The sequence below is a fragment of the Urocitellus parryii genome, chromosome 2 (assembly GCF_045843805.1).
Source record: "Urocitellus parryii isolate mUroPar1 chromosome 2, mUroPar1.hap1, whole genome shotgun sequence".
NCBI classification, from domain to species: domain Eukaryota; kingdom Metazoa; phylum Chordata; class Mammalia; order Rodentia; family Sciuridae; genus Urocitellus; species Urocitellus parryii.
In genome coordinates, this window is record NC_135532.1 from 170,185,605 (window position 1) to 170,208,826 (window position 23,222).

Genomic DNA, 23,222 nt, shown 5'->3' on the forward strand with positions numbered 1-23,222 from the left:
GTCTTTCTAGATGACTCTTCCTTTGACTAATTTTACTTTGTTGGCATTCACCAGTCTTTATGCCTGATGCAATCCAACTTCAACATGTAAGTCTCAGCTCAGACCTCTTTTCTTAGCATCTGGCCTGTGTCCAGCCCTTTCCTGGACATGTTTACAGAATTATGGATGCCTCCCTTCCCAATATCTAGTCATTTCCATGGCCATAATGATGTAACATCAGTTTAACAGTTTGGCAAACAACCGCTACCTTCATCTCCCCACTGTTATTGCTAGTACCACCTTAAAATTATGCCATAGTCCCTGTCTTGGACTCCATGCCTGCAGGTGCCCCACTGTGGCTTTTCTTTAGGCTCATCATTCTTTGAGGGGTGAGGAGTTTATAAGACCAAGGAGATACACCTGCCCTGTTCACCTCCTTCTAGTCTGTGCTAGCTGTTACACAAGACCCCACAAATTCCTGCATCAGGCTGCTTTCCCAGACCAATTTTTCCAAGGGTAGACTGAATCCTTAGTGTGTATGTCTAGGCCCTAGGGGTAGCTAAGGGACAGATGTTTGAAAGGGAACAGCTGGAGCTTAGGTAAAGCCTGGACCCATAGCTACATACACATACATGCAAAGCCCTTGATATTATAGACCAGAGCTAGAGGTTGAAGAGAAGGACATGCAGGGACCTGCATTTGTATTCTTTGTCTAGGCCCCACAAGCATTAGGGCAGGCCTAATTATTGCCTTATTTTTCCTTATGTTCCTGATACAGGCTGATAGGTCATTCTTCACCTATTTTTAGAGATTTTTTTTAAAAAATAGATATTTTTTTTTAGTTGAAGTTGGACACAATATCTTTATTTTTAGTGGTGCTGAGGATCGAACCCAGGGCCTCGCATGTGCTAGGCGCTCTACTTCTGAGCCACAATTCCAGCCCCTACTTTTAGGGATTCTTAAAAGCAAGGACTTTGGCTTTTAATTTTTCTATATCCACATACCTATCACAGTACCTACCCAACACAAAGACAATACTTAATACATGTTTGTTGAGAGAGTAAGTAATAAATGCAGTTTATATTAAACATTTTATTATTTCATTTCCTTTGTTGTCATTTTAAAGAGTTTTTGGTAGCCAGGCACAGTAGTACAAACCTGCAATATTAGCTGTTCAGGAGGCTAAAGCAGGAGGATCAGATCAAGCCAGGCCAGACTATGAAAATTCATGAGACTCTGTCACAAAAGGGCTGGGATGTAGCTCAGAGGTGTAGAGCATTTTCCTAGCATGTACAAGTTCCAGGGGTTGTAAAAAGAAAGTTTATAGTAATATCTAATAACTAGATGACTTTATTTTATTATGCCTTAAGGTCAGCATTTTTCTAGAAATACATCTCTAAATTTGCATTGCCATTAAATGGAAAATGTAGATTTTATATATTCAACAATTTTATTTTAAATATATTTTTACAAATTTATTTTATAAAATTGGATAATTTAATGGCAAGGAATAACAAATAGTATCTGACATATATGCAAATCTTGATATTACAAATGAATGTACCATTACAGTTACTAGAACAACAGTGCTTTTGGTCAGTTATATCCGTAACTGCCAAGTCCTAAGATGCTCTGTGGTATAGGTCTAAGGAATAGGACTATGTTTTGGAAAACTTCAAGATGCTGGGAAGAATGGAACTCAATTTACCTACCAGGTTTTTCATTAATTTAGTGGGTAACCCCAAGATCCCATAGACCTCTGTTCAACTGAGCTCATTTATGAAGAGTACATGTGTATATGATTACTTTTAATGCAAAATGCATATAATTATTTAATAATAGAAACTTTTAAACACCAAGTCAACTTGTTTTACTTCCTGAGATGACCCTTTACTCTGCTAATTCATGTGCTCTAGGTTAGCTTCCTGAGTTTGTAGTTCATAGACCTCTAAACTTAAAACCCATCTACAATGACACTAGTGCTCTACCTTCTATGGACATTACGTTAGCATATGTGTCATGTTGAGAGATATTCTGATCTGAGAATGAGTAAACTGGTCTTACTTGGCCCTTAAGTTGTCTCACATGCACACATTCTATGACTTGTGTTTGATGCTTAGTCTATTCATGATTGTACTGAGAGGTAACAAAGAGTTAAGTCTGCACAGTAGTTGGAGTTTTATACCTTAACCCTGATAATTCATACTATCTTTGTTTTTTGTTGTTATTTTTTTTAATAAGTTATACTCTATATATGAATACCTTTAATTTGTTTATTTTATTTATTTATTTATTTTGTGGTGGTGAGGATTGAACTCAGTGCCTCACATGTGCTAGGTGAGCACTCTACCAGTGAGTCACAACCTCAGCCCCTGTTTGTTGTTTTTGATAGATTATTTCTTCCATGTTCTCCTTTACCCTTGACAGTTTTAGGCATAATAAACTTTACTCATTCTAATCCTTCTTCTAGATGAGTCTTTCAAGAACACCCTATTAAAAGTATTAAATAGAAAAGAAGTTGCCTTTATGAGCCATCATGCTCTGATTGTCGTGCCATCATAAGTCATAAGTTAGGACCACTTAAGACTTTGCTTCAAGAATATTTCAAATGATGAATTGTGGTGGGGCATCATGAGATCCACTGGCTTTTGGAGGAACTATTTGATTTCAGAAACAGTTTAAAATCATTTCTATCATCTAGAAAATTGTTCTCTTTACATGAGAAGATTTTAAAATCTCTCCCATTTTCTTAATTTAATAACATTAATGATACTTGGAGATATTTTACTTTCACATAATTTTCCAACATGTATGATGATATGGGCAGATCTAAGTGACATATTTTACTTCTCACTCATTTCTACATTAGGGCCCTACCTCTCCCCATAAGTTTGTGATTTCTTTCTGCATTCATAAAATGTTTTATCTGAGTGACTTAAGCTGCCAATAAAAAAATATATATGAGACTCACACGCTGCTTAAAAAGCTGAACAATAGCTGGACATGGTGACAGTAATCTTAGTGTCATAAAAATGTCAGCTATATTGTCCCTTCCCTTTCCTCTAACTCCATGGCAAAAGAGTTTGACCATATTCCATTTCTTGTCTAGACTTTTTTTTTTTTTAATTTAAGACTTCTTTTTTCCTTCAAGTCTTCTCTTGAATGTGAAGGTGTATGTTACGGGTAGCAGGAGCAATGGGGCAAAGGGTTTTGTCAGCAAGGCATAAGAGTGTTAAGTAGACTATTGAGAAAAGATGAACAAAAGAACAAATGGAAGGAAAACAAGAAAATACTAGTCACTAAAATCAGAATCAGAGTATTAAGACTGAAAGTATGTATGCATATGTTCAATCCAACACAAAGATTTGTCTTACCAGGTGCTCAAGAAATACATGTGGAATTTAAATTCATCTCTTGATTTTATGGGAGAAGACATGGAATTCCACCAAAGTTATATATTTCCTAGGGTCATTTACTAGCTGGTTATAGAACTCAGCTGGAACCCAGGTCCTCTGATCCTCAACCAATTTCTTTGCTATAAGAAGATACTACATTTACTTTTCCCCCCAGTACCTAGAAAAGGGTAGGTATGAAGTGTTGAGCTCAGTTGTGTCCAGTGGCACTTATTATGTCTATTAACAAGTGGCAAGCTAGTAGATAGAGCACATATTTTGGAGTCTGACCTGGGTCTAAATTTTAGTTGTGTCTGTTGGTACTTGGGCAAGTTTCTTAATCTTTCCAAGCTTAAGCTTTTATGTTTCAATAAATGGGGAAAACAATTGACATTATTGTTTTCACATTATTGTTATGACAATCAAATGAGCCAAGGCTATAGTAAGTATTTAGTTTTGTATGAGGCATAAATCAGGGGATTCAGTAAATATTTGTGAAATAAATAAATGGCAACTATTACTGTATTTGATCTCTCTTAACAAAACTTTTAAGTAATGTCAGCTTACCTTTTAGTGCGTTTTATGCTTTACAGAGATCTGTTTTTATTGCCATAGTGAAATTGTTATTTGGCTAATTTCTTCCTGTCTTGGTAAATGCCTGCTTCATATACCTCACATCATCTTAATTGTTTTAAATTCCAGATTAATCCATGGAGGACAGATGTTAAATGGATTGGCAGGTCCAACTGTAATGAATGCGGCACCATTCCTCTCCACAACCTGGTTTTCTGCGGATGAACGGGCCACTGCCACAGCGATTGCTTCCATGCTCAGTTATCTGGGTGGGGCATGTGCATTTTTAGTTGGACCTCTTGTTGTTCCAGCTCCCAATGGGACTTCACCTCTTCTTACTGCAGAGAGCAGCAGGGCTCATATTAAAGACAGCATTGAGACTGTGTTGTATGCAGGTAATTTGAAATCTTTTCCTGTTTATACTTTAGTCTACTCTTTGTATACCAGATCACCTCAAATGAAATAGTTAGAAGGACTGACATATGCTAATGCACATAATGTGCTTTCATTGTTTTATAATATGGAGATGCCTATTTAAAACCTACAGCCTTCCTGGGAAGTTACTAAATTTAACATATATTCTTGATACACAGTAGATCTTTCTTAATTTTACTCTTTACATTTGTTTACATTGAAGTATTACATAACACATATTCTAATGTCTTTTCTAAATATCATACCCAGTTTGTAAAACTACACATCATGGTTGACTACAAACATTTGTCAAGCATAATTGGTAGCTTTTAAACCCATTTTCTCCCTTGCAATTTTTCCATTATTTGTCCTGTTCTCAATCATATTAACCTTGATTGCCTGTAGTTTGTTTGCTTGTTTCTTTTCAAACAGATGTCACTGTGTTACCCAGGCTGGACTCAAGCCATCTTCCCACCTCACCTTACTAAGATCTAGAACCTAGGCATGCATTGCCATGACCTAGATTATTCTTTTCTCTCTCTCTCTCCCCCTCCCTCCCTCTCTCTCTCTCTCTCTCTCTCTCTCTCTCTCTCTCTCTCTCTCTTAATTAGGGATATTGACTTTTCCAAAACATTCTCTTTGGACCTTTTTGTTTCTGAAGTTGAGTCCCAGGCCACCCTATTACAGTACCCTATAGATCTTCTTAAATCTGTTCTATTTTCTAGCTGTTTATTGTTTTTTTTTTTTGCATAAAGAATACTTCTTATAAGAGTTTTCTATATAACAATCACTGTGCTAAGAAGTAGGAATTGTTGAGATCAATGAGGAGACAATTATGATACAAATAAAGCTATACAGAGATAGGAAGACTAATTTGCCTGGGTTTGGAGAGAAGTTGAAGAGTCAAAGAAGGCTTCACCAAGATGTAATAATTCAGAAAAATTAGGAATTTTATACGAGTTCACTGACTAGTCAGGTAGGCCAGGGTATTCTATACAGGGAGAATGGCACTGCAAAGTCAGAGAAGGTATGCGAGAGCTCAGCATGTCCAGGACACTACATATAATTTAATATAGCTGTAGTGGTGTGAATTTGTGTTTGAATATTGGTAGCAAGTGGTAGGAAATGAGGCTGGAAAGAAAAGGGAACAGATTATGCCAAGCTTTGTCTTAACTTGAATTTAACAAACATTTTGAGCTCTTGTGTATTTGTCATTGTGCTAGGCACTGAGGTAGATGTGGTTCCTGATCCAACAGACCTTTTGATATCCTGAAGAATACAGAGAGGCAAATAAACAGTTGTAGAACAGAATGCTGGGCATTAGTTGCTCTAACAGCTTGAAGGAGATGTGCCTAGCTCACATTTTGGTTGTGAAGTAGTTTCCTAGAGATGCAGCATCCAAGATTTCCAAGGGATGAGACTTAACCAAATAGAGTGAGTAGAAGGAAGAATAAAATAGAACCATGAAGAAGAAGCCCAATGAAGTGACAGAACCTGGTACATTCAAGCTACTAAAAGCCCAGAATGGCTTAGATCTGGTGAGAACAGTGATAGGAGAAACTAGAGAGGGAAGCCAGGACATGAGACCTCAAGCAGGGGTAAAGAAAAGGTTTGAAGTTCACCGTGGTGTAGGCAAAGACCATACTCTGAAGTTTACATCAGATTTACATTTCAAAATCTGGTATTTCTTCTAAAGAATAAAACTGAAAGTAGGGGTAGTGGCAGTATAGAAAGTATTTAACCCTTGTTGTCTACAGACTCCTCTCCTTTTGAAGAAAAAAACTGAAAATGTAAAACTACATACATACACAAGGAAACCTAAAAACAGAAAACATAAGTTTTAAAACTTCATGTTAGTAATATCATTCATTTCATTGAAAACCTAAGCCATGATTGTATCTTTTAAATATCTGAGTTTTAGACACCATTAGGCGTGTATTAATGCCCTGCATTTACCTGGTTCAGGGCTCCCATGCAGTCAGGAGGAAGCCCTTGCTCACAGCTTCCAGTCACTTCCTCAGTGCTTTCACACCTTTTCAGTCTCCCAGTCTGCCTTTCTGAAATATTGCCCCATGAATCTTCAGTATGTTAAAAATACTTTTGCTAGAATTGCTGCCTCAAATAGTTAGAGACTCTTAAATTATTCTAGGTAAGAGCACATAAGAAAATTAAGCTACAGACCAAGATCTCTTAGGAATATAGACACAAAGGTCTTAGACAAAATACTAGCAAACCAAATCCATCAGCTTATAAAAAGTATGGTATACCATGATCAAGTAGGATTCATCCCAGAAATACAAGATTGACTTAACATTCAAAACTCAATTAATGTTATATGTCATATCAATAGAATACAGGGGGAAATGTGCTCATATGAAGAGATAAAGAAAAAGGTTTTACAGATCCAGTGTCCTTTCAAAATAAAACAATCAACAAACTAGGAATAGACAGGCATTCCCTCAACCTAATAAAAAATATACAAAAAACACAAATGCAGTATATTTAATTGTCAGATACTGAAAGCAGACCCCTAAGATCAGAAACAAGACAAGCATGTCCACTCTTAGCACCTCTGTTTATCATTGTGTTGGAGGTTCTACCCAATATCACTGGGCAAGAAAAAAGAAATTTAAATGTAACCAGATTGGAAAGAAAGGAGGGGGGAAAAGGAAATTTTTGAAAAATACATGATTTTAGATATAGAAAAATTATCTGGAATTCACTACCAAACTGTTAGATCTAAAAGATGAGTTCAGCAAGATTTTACAAGATTAATGTGTAAAATCGATTAATTGTTCAGTAGCAATGATCAACCCAAACATGAAATTAGGAAAATAATTTATAATACTATCAATAATATAATATGTTTAGGAGTAAATTTAACAAATCTATAGCATACTCTAAAGACTACAAAACAGCATTGAAAGAAATTAAAGGCCTTCAAAATAGAAAGTCATCCCATGTTCGTGGGTTGGAAAGCTTAATACTGAAAAAATATTCTCAAATTTATCTACAAACTTGGTGCACCCCTATTAAAATCCCAGCTGCCTTTGTTGCAGAAATTGATGGAAATGCAAGGGACCAGGAATAGCCAAAACAATCTTGAAAAAGGTGTTGGACAACTCATGTTTCTCAATTTTAAAACTGAGACAGGAGGATCGAGAATTCAAAGCCAGCCTCAGCAACTTAATGATCCCCCAAGCAACTCAACAAGACCGTGTCTCTAAAAAAAAATTTTTTTTAAAGTCTGGGGACACTGAGGAAGAATAGTATTACCTTAGAAAAGGTAAGAGGGGATGTGGCTCAAGCGGTAGCGCGCTCGCCTCGTATGCGTGCGGCCCGGGTTCGATCCTCAGCACCACATACCAACAAAGATGTTGTGTCCGCCGAGAACTAAAAAATAAATATTAAAAAATTCTCTCTCTCTCTCTCTCTCCTCTCTCACTCTCTTTAAAAAAAAAAAAGTTATATATGACAGTGGAATGCATTACAATTCTTAAAAAAAAAAAAAAGAAAAGGTAAGAGCACATAAGAAGGGTTAAGGAGGGGATGTGGGGGTAGGAAAGACTGTAGAATGAAACAAACATATTACTGTATGTACATGTGTGACTATATGACCAATGATTCTGCAACATGTACTCTCAGAAAAATGAGAAATTTTGTCCCATCTATGTATGATAAATCAAAGTGCATAAATGCATTCTGTCATGTATAACTAATTAAAACAAATTTAAAAATTTAAAAAAATAAAAATCTTATGATTCATCTTTCCATTTAAAAATAAGAAAGGGCTGGGAATGTAGCTAAGTGGTTAAGTGCCCCTGGGTTCAATCCCTGGTACAAAGATAGATAGATAAATAAATAAATAAATACCTAATTCAAGTACAAAACTAATCAAGACATCATGGTATTGACAATTATAAAAAGTATAGTACTGATTCATGCTCCAACATGGATGACCCTTGAAAACATGCTGATTGAAAGATGCCACTCACAAAAGACCGGATATTCTATGATCACTTAAATGAAATATCCTAATACTCAAGTCCGTAAAGACTAAAAATAGGTTAATGATTGTCTAGAGCTGGGAGATTTGGAATTAATGGGTTATAGGGTTTCTTTAGGAGATGATCAAAAAATTCTAAAATTGAGCTGGGCATAGTGGCACATGCCTATAATCCCAGTGGCTCGGGAGGCTGTTGCAGGAGAATTGAGTTTAAAGCCAGTCTCAGCAAAAGGGAGGTGCTAAGCAACTCAGTGAGACCCTGTCTCTAAATAAAATACAAATTAGGAGCTGGGGATTTGGCTCAGTGGTCAGGTGCCCCTGAGTTCAATCCCAGATACCTGCCCTCCCCCAAATTCTAAAATTATAATGGTTGTACTGTTATATAAATGTACTAAAAACCATTGGACTGTGTACTTTAATGTGTGAATCGTATTTTATATGAATTATATCCCATGAAATTGTTTACAAAAATGTCTATAGAAAAATGGTCAATGAGGCTGGGGTTGTGGCTCAGTGGTGGAGTGCTTGATACATGTGTGAGGCACTGGGTTCGATCCTCAGCACCATATTAAAAAAATAAATAAAGTGAAGGTATTGTGTTTATATACAACTGAAAACATTTAAAAAAAAGAAAGATGGTCAAAGAATATGAATGAGGATATCACAGAAGAACAAATATAAATAACTAATAAGTATATTCAAGATGCTCAGTGTTACTAATAATTAAAAGAAAGAACTGTAAGGTAAAATAACTCATTAACTTCTTGTTGCTCTTTAGATTGACAAAGAATAAAGAGATTGAGAATTCCAAAAAAATTTAGTAACAATCTTGTCTTTCAGAATTAGGAATCTATAAATTTACAATTGAATTAACTAAAATGATATATGGTTAAGTGTCTTATAGAATTATTGTCCCTTTTCCTAAGAAAATATCCCTAGAAATAGAATTATCCACAGAAAAGACCCCTAGAAACCACTAAGTCAACTCCCTTTACTGGGATTCACTTGTGTTACTAGTCAGTTAATGGCACGGATGAGTCTGTCATCTAAGTTTCCAGCATTTTTATTAATGCTGTGCTTTTCTACTTAAAATTGGGCACAGGTAACAAAATCTGTGCTGTGGAGGGAAGAATTGAGAGTCCTAAGAACTTTCCCTTTTGTAATGAGGCCAAATTAGTATGGTTTGACTATTCATTTTACTTCTGATTAATATTTAGCTAGACTACTTGAATCTAATGTATGAAATATGATATGTCAAAAGCTTTGTAATGATGTGAACAACAAATAAAAAAAATATTTAGCTAGACTTATTAAAATACTCATTAAATATTTTTATTTAGCTAAGCTTGTCCTTTAATTTGCTGCCTCTTGGTTTCTTTTTTTCTTTTAATATTTTTAGGTATAAGATGGACACATACCTTTATTTTGTTTATTTAATTTTTTTATGTGGTGCTGGGGATCGAATCCAGTGCCTCATGCATAGAGCAAGTGCTCTATCACTGAGCCACAACCCCAGCCCCTGGTTTCTTATTTTTGGATGCTTTCTTGTCTTGTTCAATTTTCCTGTACTGTCTATAAATTGGATCTGTCCTACATATGGATCAGAAATCCTATCCTTGATCAAACAAATGTTCTATTCTATTTTTGCCAAATTTCTTTCATATTCTTTCTTTCTGAGTACCATACTTATAGACAACCATCTTAGACCTCTTTTATAGTAAGATGTTGTTGGTTTGAATGAGATTTCTCTGTAGAGTAACAGTTGTGTATTCCCTTGATCTTTTTGACTATGTGCTGTATCGTTGGACTACCATGCTTCTTTATTTATAGCCTGACTTCTTTTTTTTTTTTCTTTTAAGAGAGAGTGAGAGAGAGAGACAGAGAGAATTTTAATATTTATTTTTTCTTAGTTCTCGGTGGACACAACATCTTCGTTTGTATGTGGTGCTGAGGATCGAACCCGGGCCGAACGCACGCTAGGCGAGCGTGCTACCGCTTGAGCTACATCCCCAGCCCCTATAGCCTGACTTCTTACCTGTGACCTGCTGAACTTTGTATCTGTACATATCTGTCTTTCCCACTAGACTGAGCTATCTTGGCTAGGTGCTATGTTTTGCCTATTTTTATATATCTAGGACTTATTTGATGCCCAGTAAATATTTGTTAAATAAATAAATACTTGAAGTATTCAACTTTTTGTGTCACTGGTTAACACTTTACTAATTTTTTTTTCTTTCAGAATTTGGAGTTGTCTGCTTAATATTCTCTGCAACACTAGCTTACTTCCCACCCCGGCCTCCTCTTCCTCCCAGTGTTGCTGCAGCTAGCCAGAGGCTAAGTTATCGACGCAGCTTTTGTAGGCTATTAAGGTAAATATACTTGTGGTCATTGGTGGGTAGTGACTGGCACCTCAATATAATTCCATTTTTTTAAAAGATAATTTGAGATAGTAATTTTCAGCAACCATTAATCAGTTTATAATTAATAAAATACTCATTAAATATTTTTATTTCCTATGAGAAATCTATCTTGAAAAATCACCCAAAACAAAACCTCTCTAATTTTTGCCTATCTACATACTACCTATAGTGTTATTTATTTACTGTGTTTAAAATCAAATCTTTTTTTAAGTAATTTTCTTTTATAAAGAAACTTATACTGGGGGCTGGGGATATAGCTCATTTGGTAGAGTGCTTGCCTTGCATGGCAAGGCCCTGGGTTCATCCCCTGCACCAGCAAAAAAAAGAAAAAAAGAATCTTATACAGTAGTGTCCATGAAAGTATGGGTTTATGTATTTATTATGTTTTTCTAATATGGAGATTATTTTATTCATTATGTATTCGTCAATGCAAAATGAATAAAATAAACAATATTATTCCTGTATTACCTAAAGTCTTCTCATGTGCCACCAGTAGGATCACACTTTAAGAAACTTATTAATGTATTTTTTTTTAATTTTATTGGCATAACTTAAATGTAGTTAGGTAAATTCTACCCTTGAAAGCTCAAATGATTTGATTCTTAAAAGCTAAATTTGATTCTTGGGAGGCATAGAACATCACCATTGATTATGATTTGTAGTTGCACTTTTGAACTTACTTTTAGAACATCAGCAGCTCTCTCTGGTTGGTTCTTTCTTTTCTTCTTTCCCCTCAGATGGTAAATTCCTCTATAATACTACTATCCAATATAGGAATATAGGAATATAATTTGATTCACAATGAGAATATGAATATAATTTGAATCACATATGTAATCTTTAATTTTTCTAGTAGTCTCCTTTTAAAAAGATAGAGACAAATAAAGATAATGTGTAGCATATTGTACTCAATCCACTATATCTAAAACATCATTTTAACATGTAATCAGTATTAATGATTGAGATATTTGACATTCTCATATTTACACAATACTCTAATATCCAGTGTGTATTTTTCCCTTATAGCACATTTCAGTTTGGACACTAAATTTTTATTGGAGTATTTGATATTTATTTGGATGTCATTAAATTTACAATTGAAAAGTATTCATTGAACAGATTTTCCCATTTTGCACTAAATTGAAAATAAGTAATTACATTTTAAAATTTGAATTAACACAACTTTGATATTATAGTATAGTCTCAAATTCTATAGACAGTTGTTCAGAGCTTAATTGAAGATCTGTCACTTCTATAGGATATAGTTTTTTCCTCATAATTTTTAACAAAATTTCCATAGCTTAAATAACATTTTCATCTCTCCATTGAGAAATGGTTTTCTTTTTGTATAAAAATCCAAACCATTTTATAGCTTACCAAAATTATAAGCTCAAATCTGTTAAAAATTTGTTTTAGAATGTTTGTTGGACATTTAATTCTGATTTCCAGCAACTAATTTTCTTAATACTTTTTTAACTGTTGAAAAGAAACTTCTCATGCATTTGCTGAGAATGTCTCTCTTTTTGTGTTTTTATTAGTGCATTATAATTATACATAATACTAGGGCTCATTGTGACATATTAATATGTAACATAATTTGCTCCATATCCTTCCCTCGTACCTATCCCTTTTCCTGCCCTCTTCCCTCCCCCAACCCTCTTTCTCTACACTACTAGTCTACCTTCCATTTATTTTTTAAATTGATGCATTATAATTATACATAAAAATAGGGTTCATTGTGCTATATTCATACATGCATGCACATAGCATAATTTGGTTGTTCTATATCTAACATAGATAGATATAGATACACACATGCACACACATATAAAATGGCTCTTAATATTGTCCACTTAAGTAACTTAAATATTTTTTCTCACATCAGACATTTCATTTTGTTCTGCTTCAGCAAATTGCAATTGTCATTCATGGTGAAATTTTCAACATGGCTTTTTCCATTCTAGTCTCATATTTTCTTTCTACATGAAATATTCAATTGAGCAAATTATAAAGTTATATTAGTGTGTATGAAAAAATAATTGGAACTGAATCAGTTCATTGACACCAGGGAGATTGGAACTGAATCAGTTCATTGACACCAGGGAGATCAGTGGTGTGTAATGACACTAGAAAACTCAGGTGCCAGTGTGCTCACTCTGCCTTATGTATTGCAGCTGGTAAAGTGAAACATAGTTCTACTACAAAATGCAGTTTGGGGGGCTGGTAATGTAGCTCAGTGGCAGAGCACTTGTCTAGTGTTACAAAGCCCTGGATTTGCCAACACCACAAAAAATAAAATAAATTAAAAAAAAGATTTTTTAGTGGAAAAATACTTTTTAATCCATGTTTTAAAACTTAGACTTAAATTAGGCAAGATGAGATCAAATTTTAAAATTTCTCCTCAGTTACCCTAGCCACATTTCATTATTTTTCAAACTTTGGTTCATAGCTAAATGATTTGGTGAATTGACCGTTACTTTTTTTAAACAAAGTGGAGTGGAACACAAGAAATATTTTTTTTTCTTTTTAGAGGTATCAGGGATTAAGCTCAGGGGCACTTGACCACTGAGCCATGTCCCCAGCCCTTTTTTGTATTTGATTTTTAAACATGGTCTCACTGAGCTGCTTAGTGCCTTGTTTTACTGAGGCTGGCTTTGAACTCTCCATCCTCCTGCCTCAGCCTCCTGAGCTGCTGGGATTACAGGTGTACACTACCTCGCCCAGCACAGAATAGAAAATATTGTATCACATGTAGTAAGAATATTTTTTGTGAGACTTTTGTTTCTGTATATAATGGGTAAGTCACAAAGTAAAAATAAATTTCTTATTCTGGCATACACTAAGAAGCTTTGAAAACCATTTCTCTATACCACCTGATACATTGCCTTCAACATAATAGACAAAAGAAAAATGTTAGTTAAGTTGAATTATGGTCAGTAATATACATTTGTAAAATGAGATTTTAAAATGGTTATTAAGAAAAACACACTATTTATCTAAATTTTTTCCATGCAAAGCCAGCAGCAGAAGTTTGATACAGTAGACAAAGCTAGAGAGTTAGATGGTAGTCATATAATAGTAACTTCGAACTAATAATTTTGAACTATTCTGTGGGAAATAGGAGTCAATAAAGGCTTTTAAGCTTACTCAATTAGATACAAGATTTTTCTGACACAGAAGGAACAATAAATTATCCCTCTGACCACAGTATACCTGTGTTAGCTTCTAATTATCCAAGAATCAAGATCCTCATTCTGTGTTTGAACCTAAAGTATAATATCTTTCTGCTCCATAAAAAAACCTTTTTCACCAATGCCTGACCTACCTTTCTCTCTTCCCATTTGGTCTGTAACTTCTCCATTGCTACCTCTGCATCCTCCAGAGGAGGTCTGTGGGCCTGCCTTGCCCCAGTTCCCTTATCTATAGTATTAATTTTCCCTGAACTTTTCAAAGAACTTCCTGAATTAATCAAAATAACTGCCTCTCTAAATTTGACACATGACTGTAGAGTGTATTTTGACAAAAAAGAAAAACCATCAACAAGTGTGCTCCATGTTTTTCACCACAATTATTTATTTAATGCCCATATGATTCCCTTCTCTTAATATGCTTTTAATCTGTATAACCTAATGTAAATATTCCTTTCCCTTTTTATGTTGGTGTCATGTTTGATGATAGTTGGGTTTTGCCTTTTAAACTTTAAGAGAAGAGCATTAAGTTGAACATGTTCTTTATTTCAGGGTACATAAACACATTTATTCATTTATTTTTCATTAACTCTTTTGTTTATATCTCCTACTCCCATCCCACTCCCTCTACCCAGGCCACCTCTCAAATGCCTTTATGTGCATCTCTTTTGTCTTTTTATATGCAATATATGTATTGTTTAGTATGGATCTATGTTTAATTTATTTAAATAATGGCATATTTTATATATCATTCCATTTTAATTTTTTCATTAAGCATTATATGGATTTTTTTTTACTTTCTATTTTGAAATGTATGATAATATACAAGGTAGAATAGCATAACCCCCATATGCCCATTAGCCAATGTCTGTTATCAAATTGTGCAGCAAATTTTGTTCTATCTCTGCCTACCCTCTTCCCCTCTTCTTTGGAACAGATCATTTCATCCAGGTATATTTCAGTATGTACAATATATTTTAAAAATACAAGGATCCTTTTAGCATAAATATAGTGCCATTATCTTCCCCAAAAATTTTTTAATAATAATTGGCTAATACCAAATCAGTATTTAAATTTCCTATTATCTTATAAGTTTTGTTAACAGTTTGAGTCAAGATACAGAGTAGGTCCACATATTGCATTTGGTTCAAATGCCTTAAAATCTAAAGATTTCCTTTCCATTTCTCTCTCTCTCTCTTTTCATTATAACTTATTTGTTGAGGAGCTAGCTTTTTACAGTCTGGATTTTGTTGCTTGTCTCCTTGTGTAGTTTAACATGTTCCTCTGTCCTTTGTGTTTCCTGTAAATTGTTAGCCAGACCTATCTTCTGATTCCGGTTTAGTTTTTGATCTTCATGTGGACTGTTAGCAGATGAGGCTCCCTTCTTCCATGAGGAGGTATATGAGTTCTGCATAGTGATATGAGCTCTCTATTTTGAAGATAGGCCCCCCCCACTGCTCTATTTGCATCTAGTTCTTTGTACTCCGTGATGTTAGTCTATCCCCCTATTCCCACTGTGTACCCAGATTGCGGGCAGTTTACTGCAGTGACACCCTCATACTTGTAACACAAGACCTGAGAATTTCCTTGGAAAGTAGACCCTGCAACAGGATTACAAGGTCATAGCATAGTCCAAGCTTAATTTTCTTGGTATTGCCATATTGGTCTCAAAGATGCCTGCTGAACTTGACATTATCCATTGTTCTAATTTTTGCCATTCTAAGATATAAACTAATATATCCCTTGTTTAATTTGCATTTTGTGACCATTAATAGGTTTCAAACTCTCTGTATGTGATTGTTTCATGTTACTGTAAACTTTTGTTCATAGCCTCTGCCCATTTCTTAATCAGAATTTACCTTTTTCTTGATAATTTATATATTTTAGATATAAATTCCTTGTTGTTCCTCAAAATTTCCAATATCTACTCCCAATCTGTAATCTGCATGATAATTTTGTTCATGGATTCCTTAATTAATTTCTTGGTTTTATCTTTCACATTTAGGTTTTCAATCCATCTAGAATCCACGTTAATATATGATGCTAACTAATGATGTAGGAGTCCCCCCCACCATAAATAAACTAGCACCACTTACTAAACATATTTAGCTTTTTGATTTGCAGTACTATTTTTATCATATATCGAATTTCTGTGTCTTAGCTCTCAGTTCTTCATTGTTCTTTTTATTATGGAGTCAATACCACTCTGTTTTTATTACTTTGGTTGAAGTTTATTGTCATATCTGATAGGAGAAGGGATCTCTTTCATCTTTTTTTTTTTAATGGATGACTTAGCTTTTTAAAGAGCCTTTATTCTTGCATGTAAATTCTGGAGCAGTTTCTTGATTTTCTAGGAAAACTACTACTGGAATTTTAATTGTGATTGCATTGAGTTCATAGATTAATTTGCATTGAATTGACAATATGAACTGTCTATCTATCTAGATTGTCTCAGTGACCTTCATTATTTTTTTATTTTATTTTTTTAAAACTTTATTTGTTCTTTTTAGATACACATGACAGTAGAGTGTATTTTGACATATTTATACATGAAATATATCTTATTCTAATTAGAATCCTAGTCTGTGGTGATACATGATATGGAGATTCATTGTGATGTATTCATATATGTTCACAGAAAAGTTGTCAGATTCATTCCCTGTCTTTCCTATTCCAATCCCCCTTCCCTTCTCTTCGTTTCCCTTTATCTAATCCACTGGACTTCTATTCTTCCCCTCCCCACCCCTTATCATGTGTTAGCATCCATATATCAGAGAGAACATTCAATCTTTGGTTTTGGGGGACTGTTTTTTTTCTTTTGCATGATAGTCTCCAGATTCATCCATTAACCAACAAAAGTCATAAAGTCGTTCTTTTTTGTGACTAAGTAATATTCCATTGTGAATATATAATGTGTTTTCTTTTTTAATCAATTTTTTAATATTTTATTTTTTATTTTATTTTTTAAAAATTTGTTCTAATTAGTTATACATGACAGTAGAATGCATTTTGACACATTGTACACCAATGGAGCACAACTTCTCATTCCTCTGGCTGTACATGGTATAGTCACACCAGTATTATAATCATACATGTATGATTAAGATAATAATGTCTGTCTCATTCTACTGTCCTTCCCATCCCCACAGCCCCACCCCTCCCCTCAGTCCCTTCTGCACATTCCAAACTTCCTTCATTCTTCCCTAACCCCTCCCCACTATGGATCAGCATCTGCTTATCAGAGAAAATATTTGGCCTTTGGTTTTTGGAGATAGGCTTATTTCACTTAGTATGATATTCTCTAGTTCCATCCATTTACCTGCAAATGCCATAATTTCATTCTTCTTTAAGGGTGAGCAAAATTCCATTGTGTATATGTACCACTTTTTCTTTATCCATTCATCTGTTGAAGGGCATCTAGGTTAGTTCCATAGTTTAGCTATTGTGAATTGAGCTGCTATAAATATTGATGTGGATGTGTCACTGTATTATGCTGATTTTAAGTCCTTTGGGTATAAACCGAGGATTGGGATAGCTGCTGGGTCAAATGGTGGATCCATTCCAAGTTTTACAAGGATTTTCTATACTGTTTTCCAGATCGGTTGCACTAATTTGCAGTCCCACCAGCAATGTTTGAGTGTACCCTTTTCCCCTCATCCTGAACATATTTATTGTTACTGTATTCTTTTTGTTTTTGTTGTTTTGTTTTATTGATTTTATTTTTTTAAATACATGACAGTGGAATGCATTACAGTTCTTATTACACATAGAGTACAGTTTTTGATATCTTTGTATATAGTGTATATTCATGCCAATTCATGCTTTTATACATGTACTTTTATTTTTTTACATTACAACTCTTATTACACATATATACCACAATTTTTCATATCTGTTTATATATAAAGTATGTTGACACCCAATTCGAGTCTTCATACATGTACTTTGGATAATCACATTCCACTGTCCTTGTTAAATCCCTACCCCCTCCCTTTCCCTCCCACCCCTCTTCCCTATCTAGAATTCATCTAATCCTCCCATGATCCCCACTCCCTACTCCACTATGAGTCAGTCTCCTTATATCAGAGAAAACATTCGGCATTTGTCTTTTGGGGATTGGCTAACTACGCTTAGTATTATCTTCTCCAACGTCTCCATTTACCTGCAAAAGCCATGATTTTATTCTCTTTTAATGCTGAGAAAAATTCTGTTGTGTATATATGCCACCTTTTTTTAATCCATTCATCGACTGAAGTGCATCTAGGTTGGCCCCACAGCTTAGCTATTGTGAATTGTGCTACTCTAAACATTGATGTGGCTGTGTTCCTGTAGTATGCTGTTTTTAAGTCCTTTGGGTATAGTCTGAGGAGAGGATAGCTGGGTCAAATGGTGGTTCCATTCCCAGATTTCCAAGGAATCTCCATACTGCTTTCCATATTGGCTGTACCAATTTGCAGTCCCACCAGCAATGTATGAGTGTACCTTTTTCCCCACATCCTCACCAACATTTATTGTTGTTTGTCTTAATAATAGCTGCCATTCTGACTGGAGTGAGATGATATCTTAGAGTACTTTTGATTTGCATTTCTCTGATTGCTAGAAATGATGACCATTTTTTCATGTATTTGTTGATTGATTGTATATCCTCTTCTGAGAACTGTCTGTTCAGGTCCTTGGCCCATTTGTTGATTGGGTTATATTTTTTTTGGTGCTTAGCTTTTTGAGTTCTTTATATATCCTAGAGATTAGTGCTCTATCTGATGTGTGAGCACATAATATCAGAAAACTTTCCAAAACATGAAGAATGAATTGGAAATCCAAAAATTTGCTCCCAGGATATGGGCTCTCTCTTCACCTCACATATTGTTTTCTTTGCTGAGAAGAAACTTTTTAGTTTGATTCAATCCCGTTTATTGATTCTTGATTTTAATTCTTGCATTATAGGTGTCTTATTCAGGAAGTTGGGGCCAATCCCACATGATGAAGATTAGGGCCTACTTTTTCTTCTATTAGATACAGAGTCTCTGGTCTAATTCCTAAGTCCTTGATCCATTTTGAATTAAGTTGTGCATGGTAGGAGATAGGGATTTAATTTCATTTTGTTGCATATGGATTTCCAGTTTTTCCCAGCAACATTTGTTGAAGATGCTATCTTTTCTCCAGTGCATGTTTTTGGGCACCTTTGTCTAATATAAGATAATTGTAATTTTGTGGGTTAGTCTCTGTGTCCTCTATTCTGTACCACTGGTCTACCAGTCTATTTTGGTGCCAATACCATAATGTTTTGTTACTATTGCTCTGTAGCATAGTTTAAGGTCTGGTATAGCGATGCCACCTGCTTCACTCTTCCTGCTAAGGATTGCTTTAGCTATTCTGGGTCTCTTATTTTTCCAGATGAATTTCATGATTGCTTTTTCTATTTCTAGGAGGAATATCATTGGGATTTTGATTGGAATTGCATTACATCTGTATAGTGCTTTTGGTAGAATGGTCATTTTGTATTAATTCTGCATATCCAAGAGCAAGGTAGATCTTTCCATATTCTAAGGTCTACTTTGATTTCTCTCTTTGGGGTTCTGTAGTTTTCATTGTATAGATCTTTCACCTCTTTTGTTAAGTTGATTCCCAAGTATTTTTTTTTGAAGTTATTATGAATGGGGTAGTTTTCCTCATTTCCTTCTCAGAGGCTTTGTCACTGATATACACAAATGCCTTTGATTTATGGGTATTGATTTTTATATCCTGCTACTTTGCTGAATTCATTTATTAGTTCTAGAAGTTTTCTGGTGGAGTTTTTTGGGTCTTCTAGGTATAGAATCATATTGTCAGCAAATAGTGGTAATTTAAGTTCTTCTTTTCCTATACATATTCCTTTGATTTTTTTCGTCTAATTGCTCTGGCCAGTGTTTCAAGAATTATGTTGAATAGAAGTGGTGAAAGAGGGCATCCCTATCTTGTTCCAAATTTTAGAGGGAATGCCTTTATTTTTTCTCTGTTTAGAATGATGTTGGCTTGAGGCTTAGCGTAGATAGCCTTTATGTTGAGATATGTTCCTGTTATCCCTAGTTTTTCTAGTGTTTTGAACATAAAGGGGTGTTGTATTTTGTCAAGTGCTTTTTCTGAATCTATTGAGATGATCATATGATTCTTATCTTTAAGTCTATTGATGTGATGAATTACATTTATTGATTTCCATATGTTGAACTAACCTTGCATCCCTGGGATGAATCCCACTTGATCATGGTGCACAATCTTTTTGATATGTTTTTGTATTTGATTTGCCAGAATTTTATTGAGAATTTTTGCATCTATGTTTATTAGAGATATTGGTCTAGAATTTTCTTTCCTTGATGTGTCTTTGCCTGGTTTTGGAATCAGGGTGATATTGTCTTCATAGAATGATTTTGGAATTACTGCCTTTCTTTTTTTATATTTTCTGAAATAAATTGAAGCGTATTGATATTAGTTCTTCTTTAAAGTTCTTTCAGAGCTTGATGTATGTTGTTCCAGGATCTTCTAGCTTTTAGGGTCTGTGTTGAAAAATCTACCGTTATCCTAATTGGTTTTCCCTGTATGTAATCTGATTCCTTTCTCTTGTGGCTTTTAAAATTCTCTCCTTTTTCTGTATGTTGGGCATTTTCATTATAATGTGCCTTGGTGTGGATCTGTTGTGATTTTTGTACATTTGGCGTCCTGTAGGCTTCTTGAATTTGGATTTCCAATTCATTCTTCATGTTTGGAAAGTTTTCTGATATTATGTCCTTGAATAGATTGTTCATTCCTTTTGGTTTGGACCTCTATGCCTTCCTCTATCCCATTAACTCTTAAATTTGGTCTTTTTATGCTATCCCATATTTCTTGAATGTTCTGTTCATGGTTTCTTATCATTTTCACTGTATGGTCTTTATTCTTTTCAAGATGATTTATTTTATCTTCATTGTCTGATATCCTACCTTCTAAGTGGCCCACTCTGTTGGTGATGCTTTCCTTTGAGTTTTTAATTTATTATTTCTTTCATTTCAAGGATTTCTGTTTGGGTTTTTTTTTTTTTTTAAGAACCTCTGTCTCTCTGTTGAGGTGATCTTTTGCTTCTTGGATTTGTTTCTGTAGCTTATTGTGGAAGTGATCTTTCACTGCCTGTATTTGTTCTCTTATGCCTTCTTTGAGATCCCAAAACATTTTAACCATGTATATCCTGAAATCTTTCTCTGTAATTTTTTTCTGCTCTAGCTGACAATACTTCTAATGATGTATCTTCTTGATTTGTTTGTGTTACTTTCTTCCCTTGTCTTTTCATGTTGCTCATGTGTCTTCCTTTTCAGCTCTGTGGATCTGGTGTGTTATTGTTTTTACCCTATAGATTTGTAGTGCTCTTGTAGAGTTCCAAGATCTTTCTTTTGTGGGGAAGAACAATGTTAACGGATCCCAATATCAATAATACATCACGTGTGAACAAATTGTTGTTATTAAGACATTTACGGTTTAGTCTCAATGTCCAGAAATGTTGGATTCAATTATTATTTAAAATATAATCAGTAGTGAAAATAGTAAAATTTGGACTGTGAAGGAAGAAGAAAGAGTAAAACAAAAAAAGGGAAAGAAAGAAAAAGAAAAAGGAAAAAAGAGCTTATGCAATTCCTCTGTATTATATTATTCAGGTGACTCAGTCCTCAAAGTCCTATTTCATGCAAAGTTCTTGGTTTTACATATGTTGGGGATGTGAGGGCCAGAGGATAGAAGGGTAGAAGAGACAGAAGAAGAAGGGAAAAAAAATACTCTTAGAGATCCATTTCTTTCTCTTCTCATCTAGTAGGTGGGGTTGTCTCATCTAGTAGGTGTCTCTGCCCTCAGGATGGTGTAGGTAATCAGGGTGTGAAGACTGGACCTGGTGTAGAGCCTCTGGAGGTGGGGAGTTCTGTCCACCAGTCCCAACAGGAAAATTGCACCTCATGGGTCTTGTTTTGTGGCCAATCATCTGACTTGTGCCCTTGATACCGTCTCCTTCTCTTGCCTGTAGTTTTCCCAGATCCTGGTCCCTCTATTATGCTCCAGACTTTAGTCCCTTCCCCTCTTTTACTTATCAGGTCCCAACTACGGGACCTGTCACCCCGAGGCTCACACCAGGTGGGTGGCGCCCTGTTCACACTGCACTCCGGTCCAACTGAGAGCTATTTTTGTGTTGGGTGGTCACTGTGATGAGTTACCACTGCTTGGAGAGGGGACTGGTATTCAGATACCTGCTCAGGTGGTGACCCAATCTGATAGCCACGCCCACCACAAAATGACGATGAAGGTTTTCCAAGATGGAATCGGTCTGCTTCCAGTGCTGGGGTGTCTGATGATGTGGAGGAAGTTGGGGGATGGCCTTGTGCTGTGGATAGGTAGCAGCCATGTGACCTGCGTGGGGAGAGGAACGCAGCCTGGAGTTCTGCAGAGGTGCAGGATGGGTGGTTCTGCTAAGCCACTTGTGAGCCGTGGGTGAGCTAGAATTGTGGGCTTTGGGTCCAGAGTCTAGAGACTTACTCAAGTACTGAGGCTCTGATTTCTGTGCGGGTGGTCGAAGCACTGATGATTTCTGCAAAAATTCGCTGTATAGGGGTCCTCTCACACTGTTGATGTTGTATTCCGTCTAGGCGAGACCTTGTGGAGAAGCTGCCTGTCTGCTTTCTTGGTTTCATGCCACAGAGCAGTCAGTAACAGGACCTCCTCTATTCCACCATCTTGGATCTCCCCTGTTACTTGTATTCTTGATTGTTGCCTTGCTGATTAGAGTAAGATGAAATCTCAGTGTACTTTTGATTTGCATTTCTCTAATTGCTAGTGATATTGAACATTTTTTTATATACTTGTTGACCATTCGAATTTCTTCTGTGAAGTGCCTGTTCAGTTCCTTTGCCTATGTATTGATTGGGTTATTTTATTTATTTATTTATTTATTTATTTATTTATTTATTTGGAGGAGTACTTTTTAGTTCTTTGTATGTCCTGGAGATTAAAGCTCTATCAGAGGTGCAGATGGCGAAGATTTTCTTTCTTCCATTCTGTAGGCTCTCTCTTCACTGTCTTTATTGTTTCCTTTGCTGTGAAGAAGCCTTTTAGATTGATACCATCCCATTTGTTGATTCTTGATTTTCCTTCTTGTACTTTAGGAGTCTTGTTGAGGAAGTCGGTTCCTAAGCTGACATGATAAAGATTTGGCCTACATTTTCTTCTAGTAGGTGCAAGGTCTCTGGTCTAGGTCTTTGATCCT

General features: G+C 35.3%; 1 protein-coding gene across 1 annotated transcript in view; it reads left to right on the top strand.

Moving 5' to 3' along the window:
* Slc49a4 (solute carrier family 49 member 4) overlaps window positions 1–23,222 on the top strand; it is a 110,427-nt gene that overhangs the window by 44,426 nt on the left and 42,779 nt on the right. Inside the window, exons 3-4 of the mRNA XM_026393974.2 lie at window positions 4,074–4,339; window positions 10,604–10,733. Of these exons, the coding sequence (XP_026249759.2) occupies window positions 4,074–4,339; window positions 10,604–10,733 (396 nt within the window). The remainder of the gene's footprint in view (window positions 1–4,073; window positions 4,340–10,603; window positions 10,734–23,222) is intronic.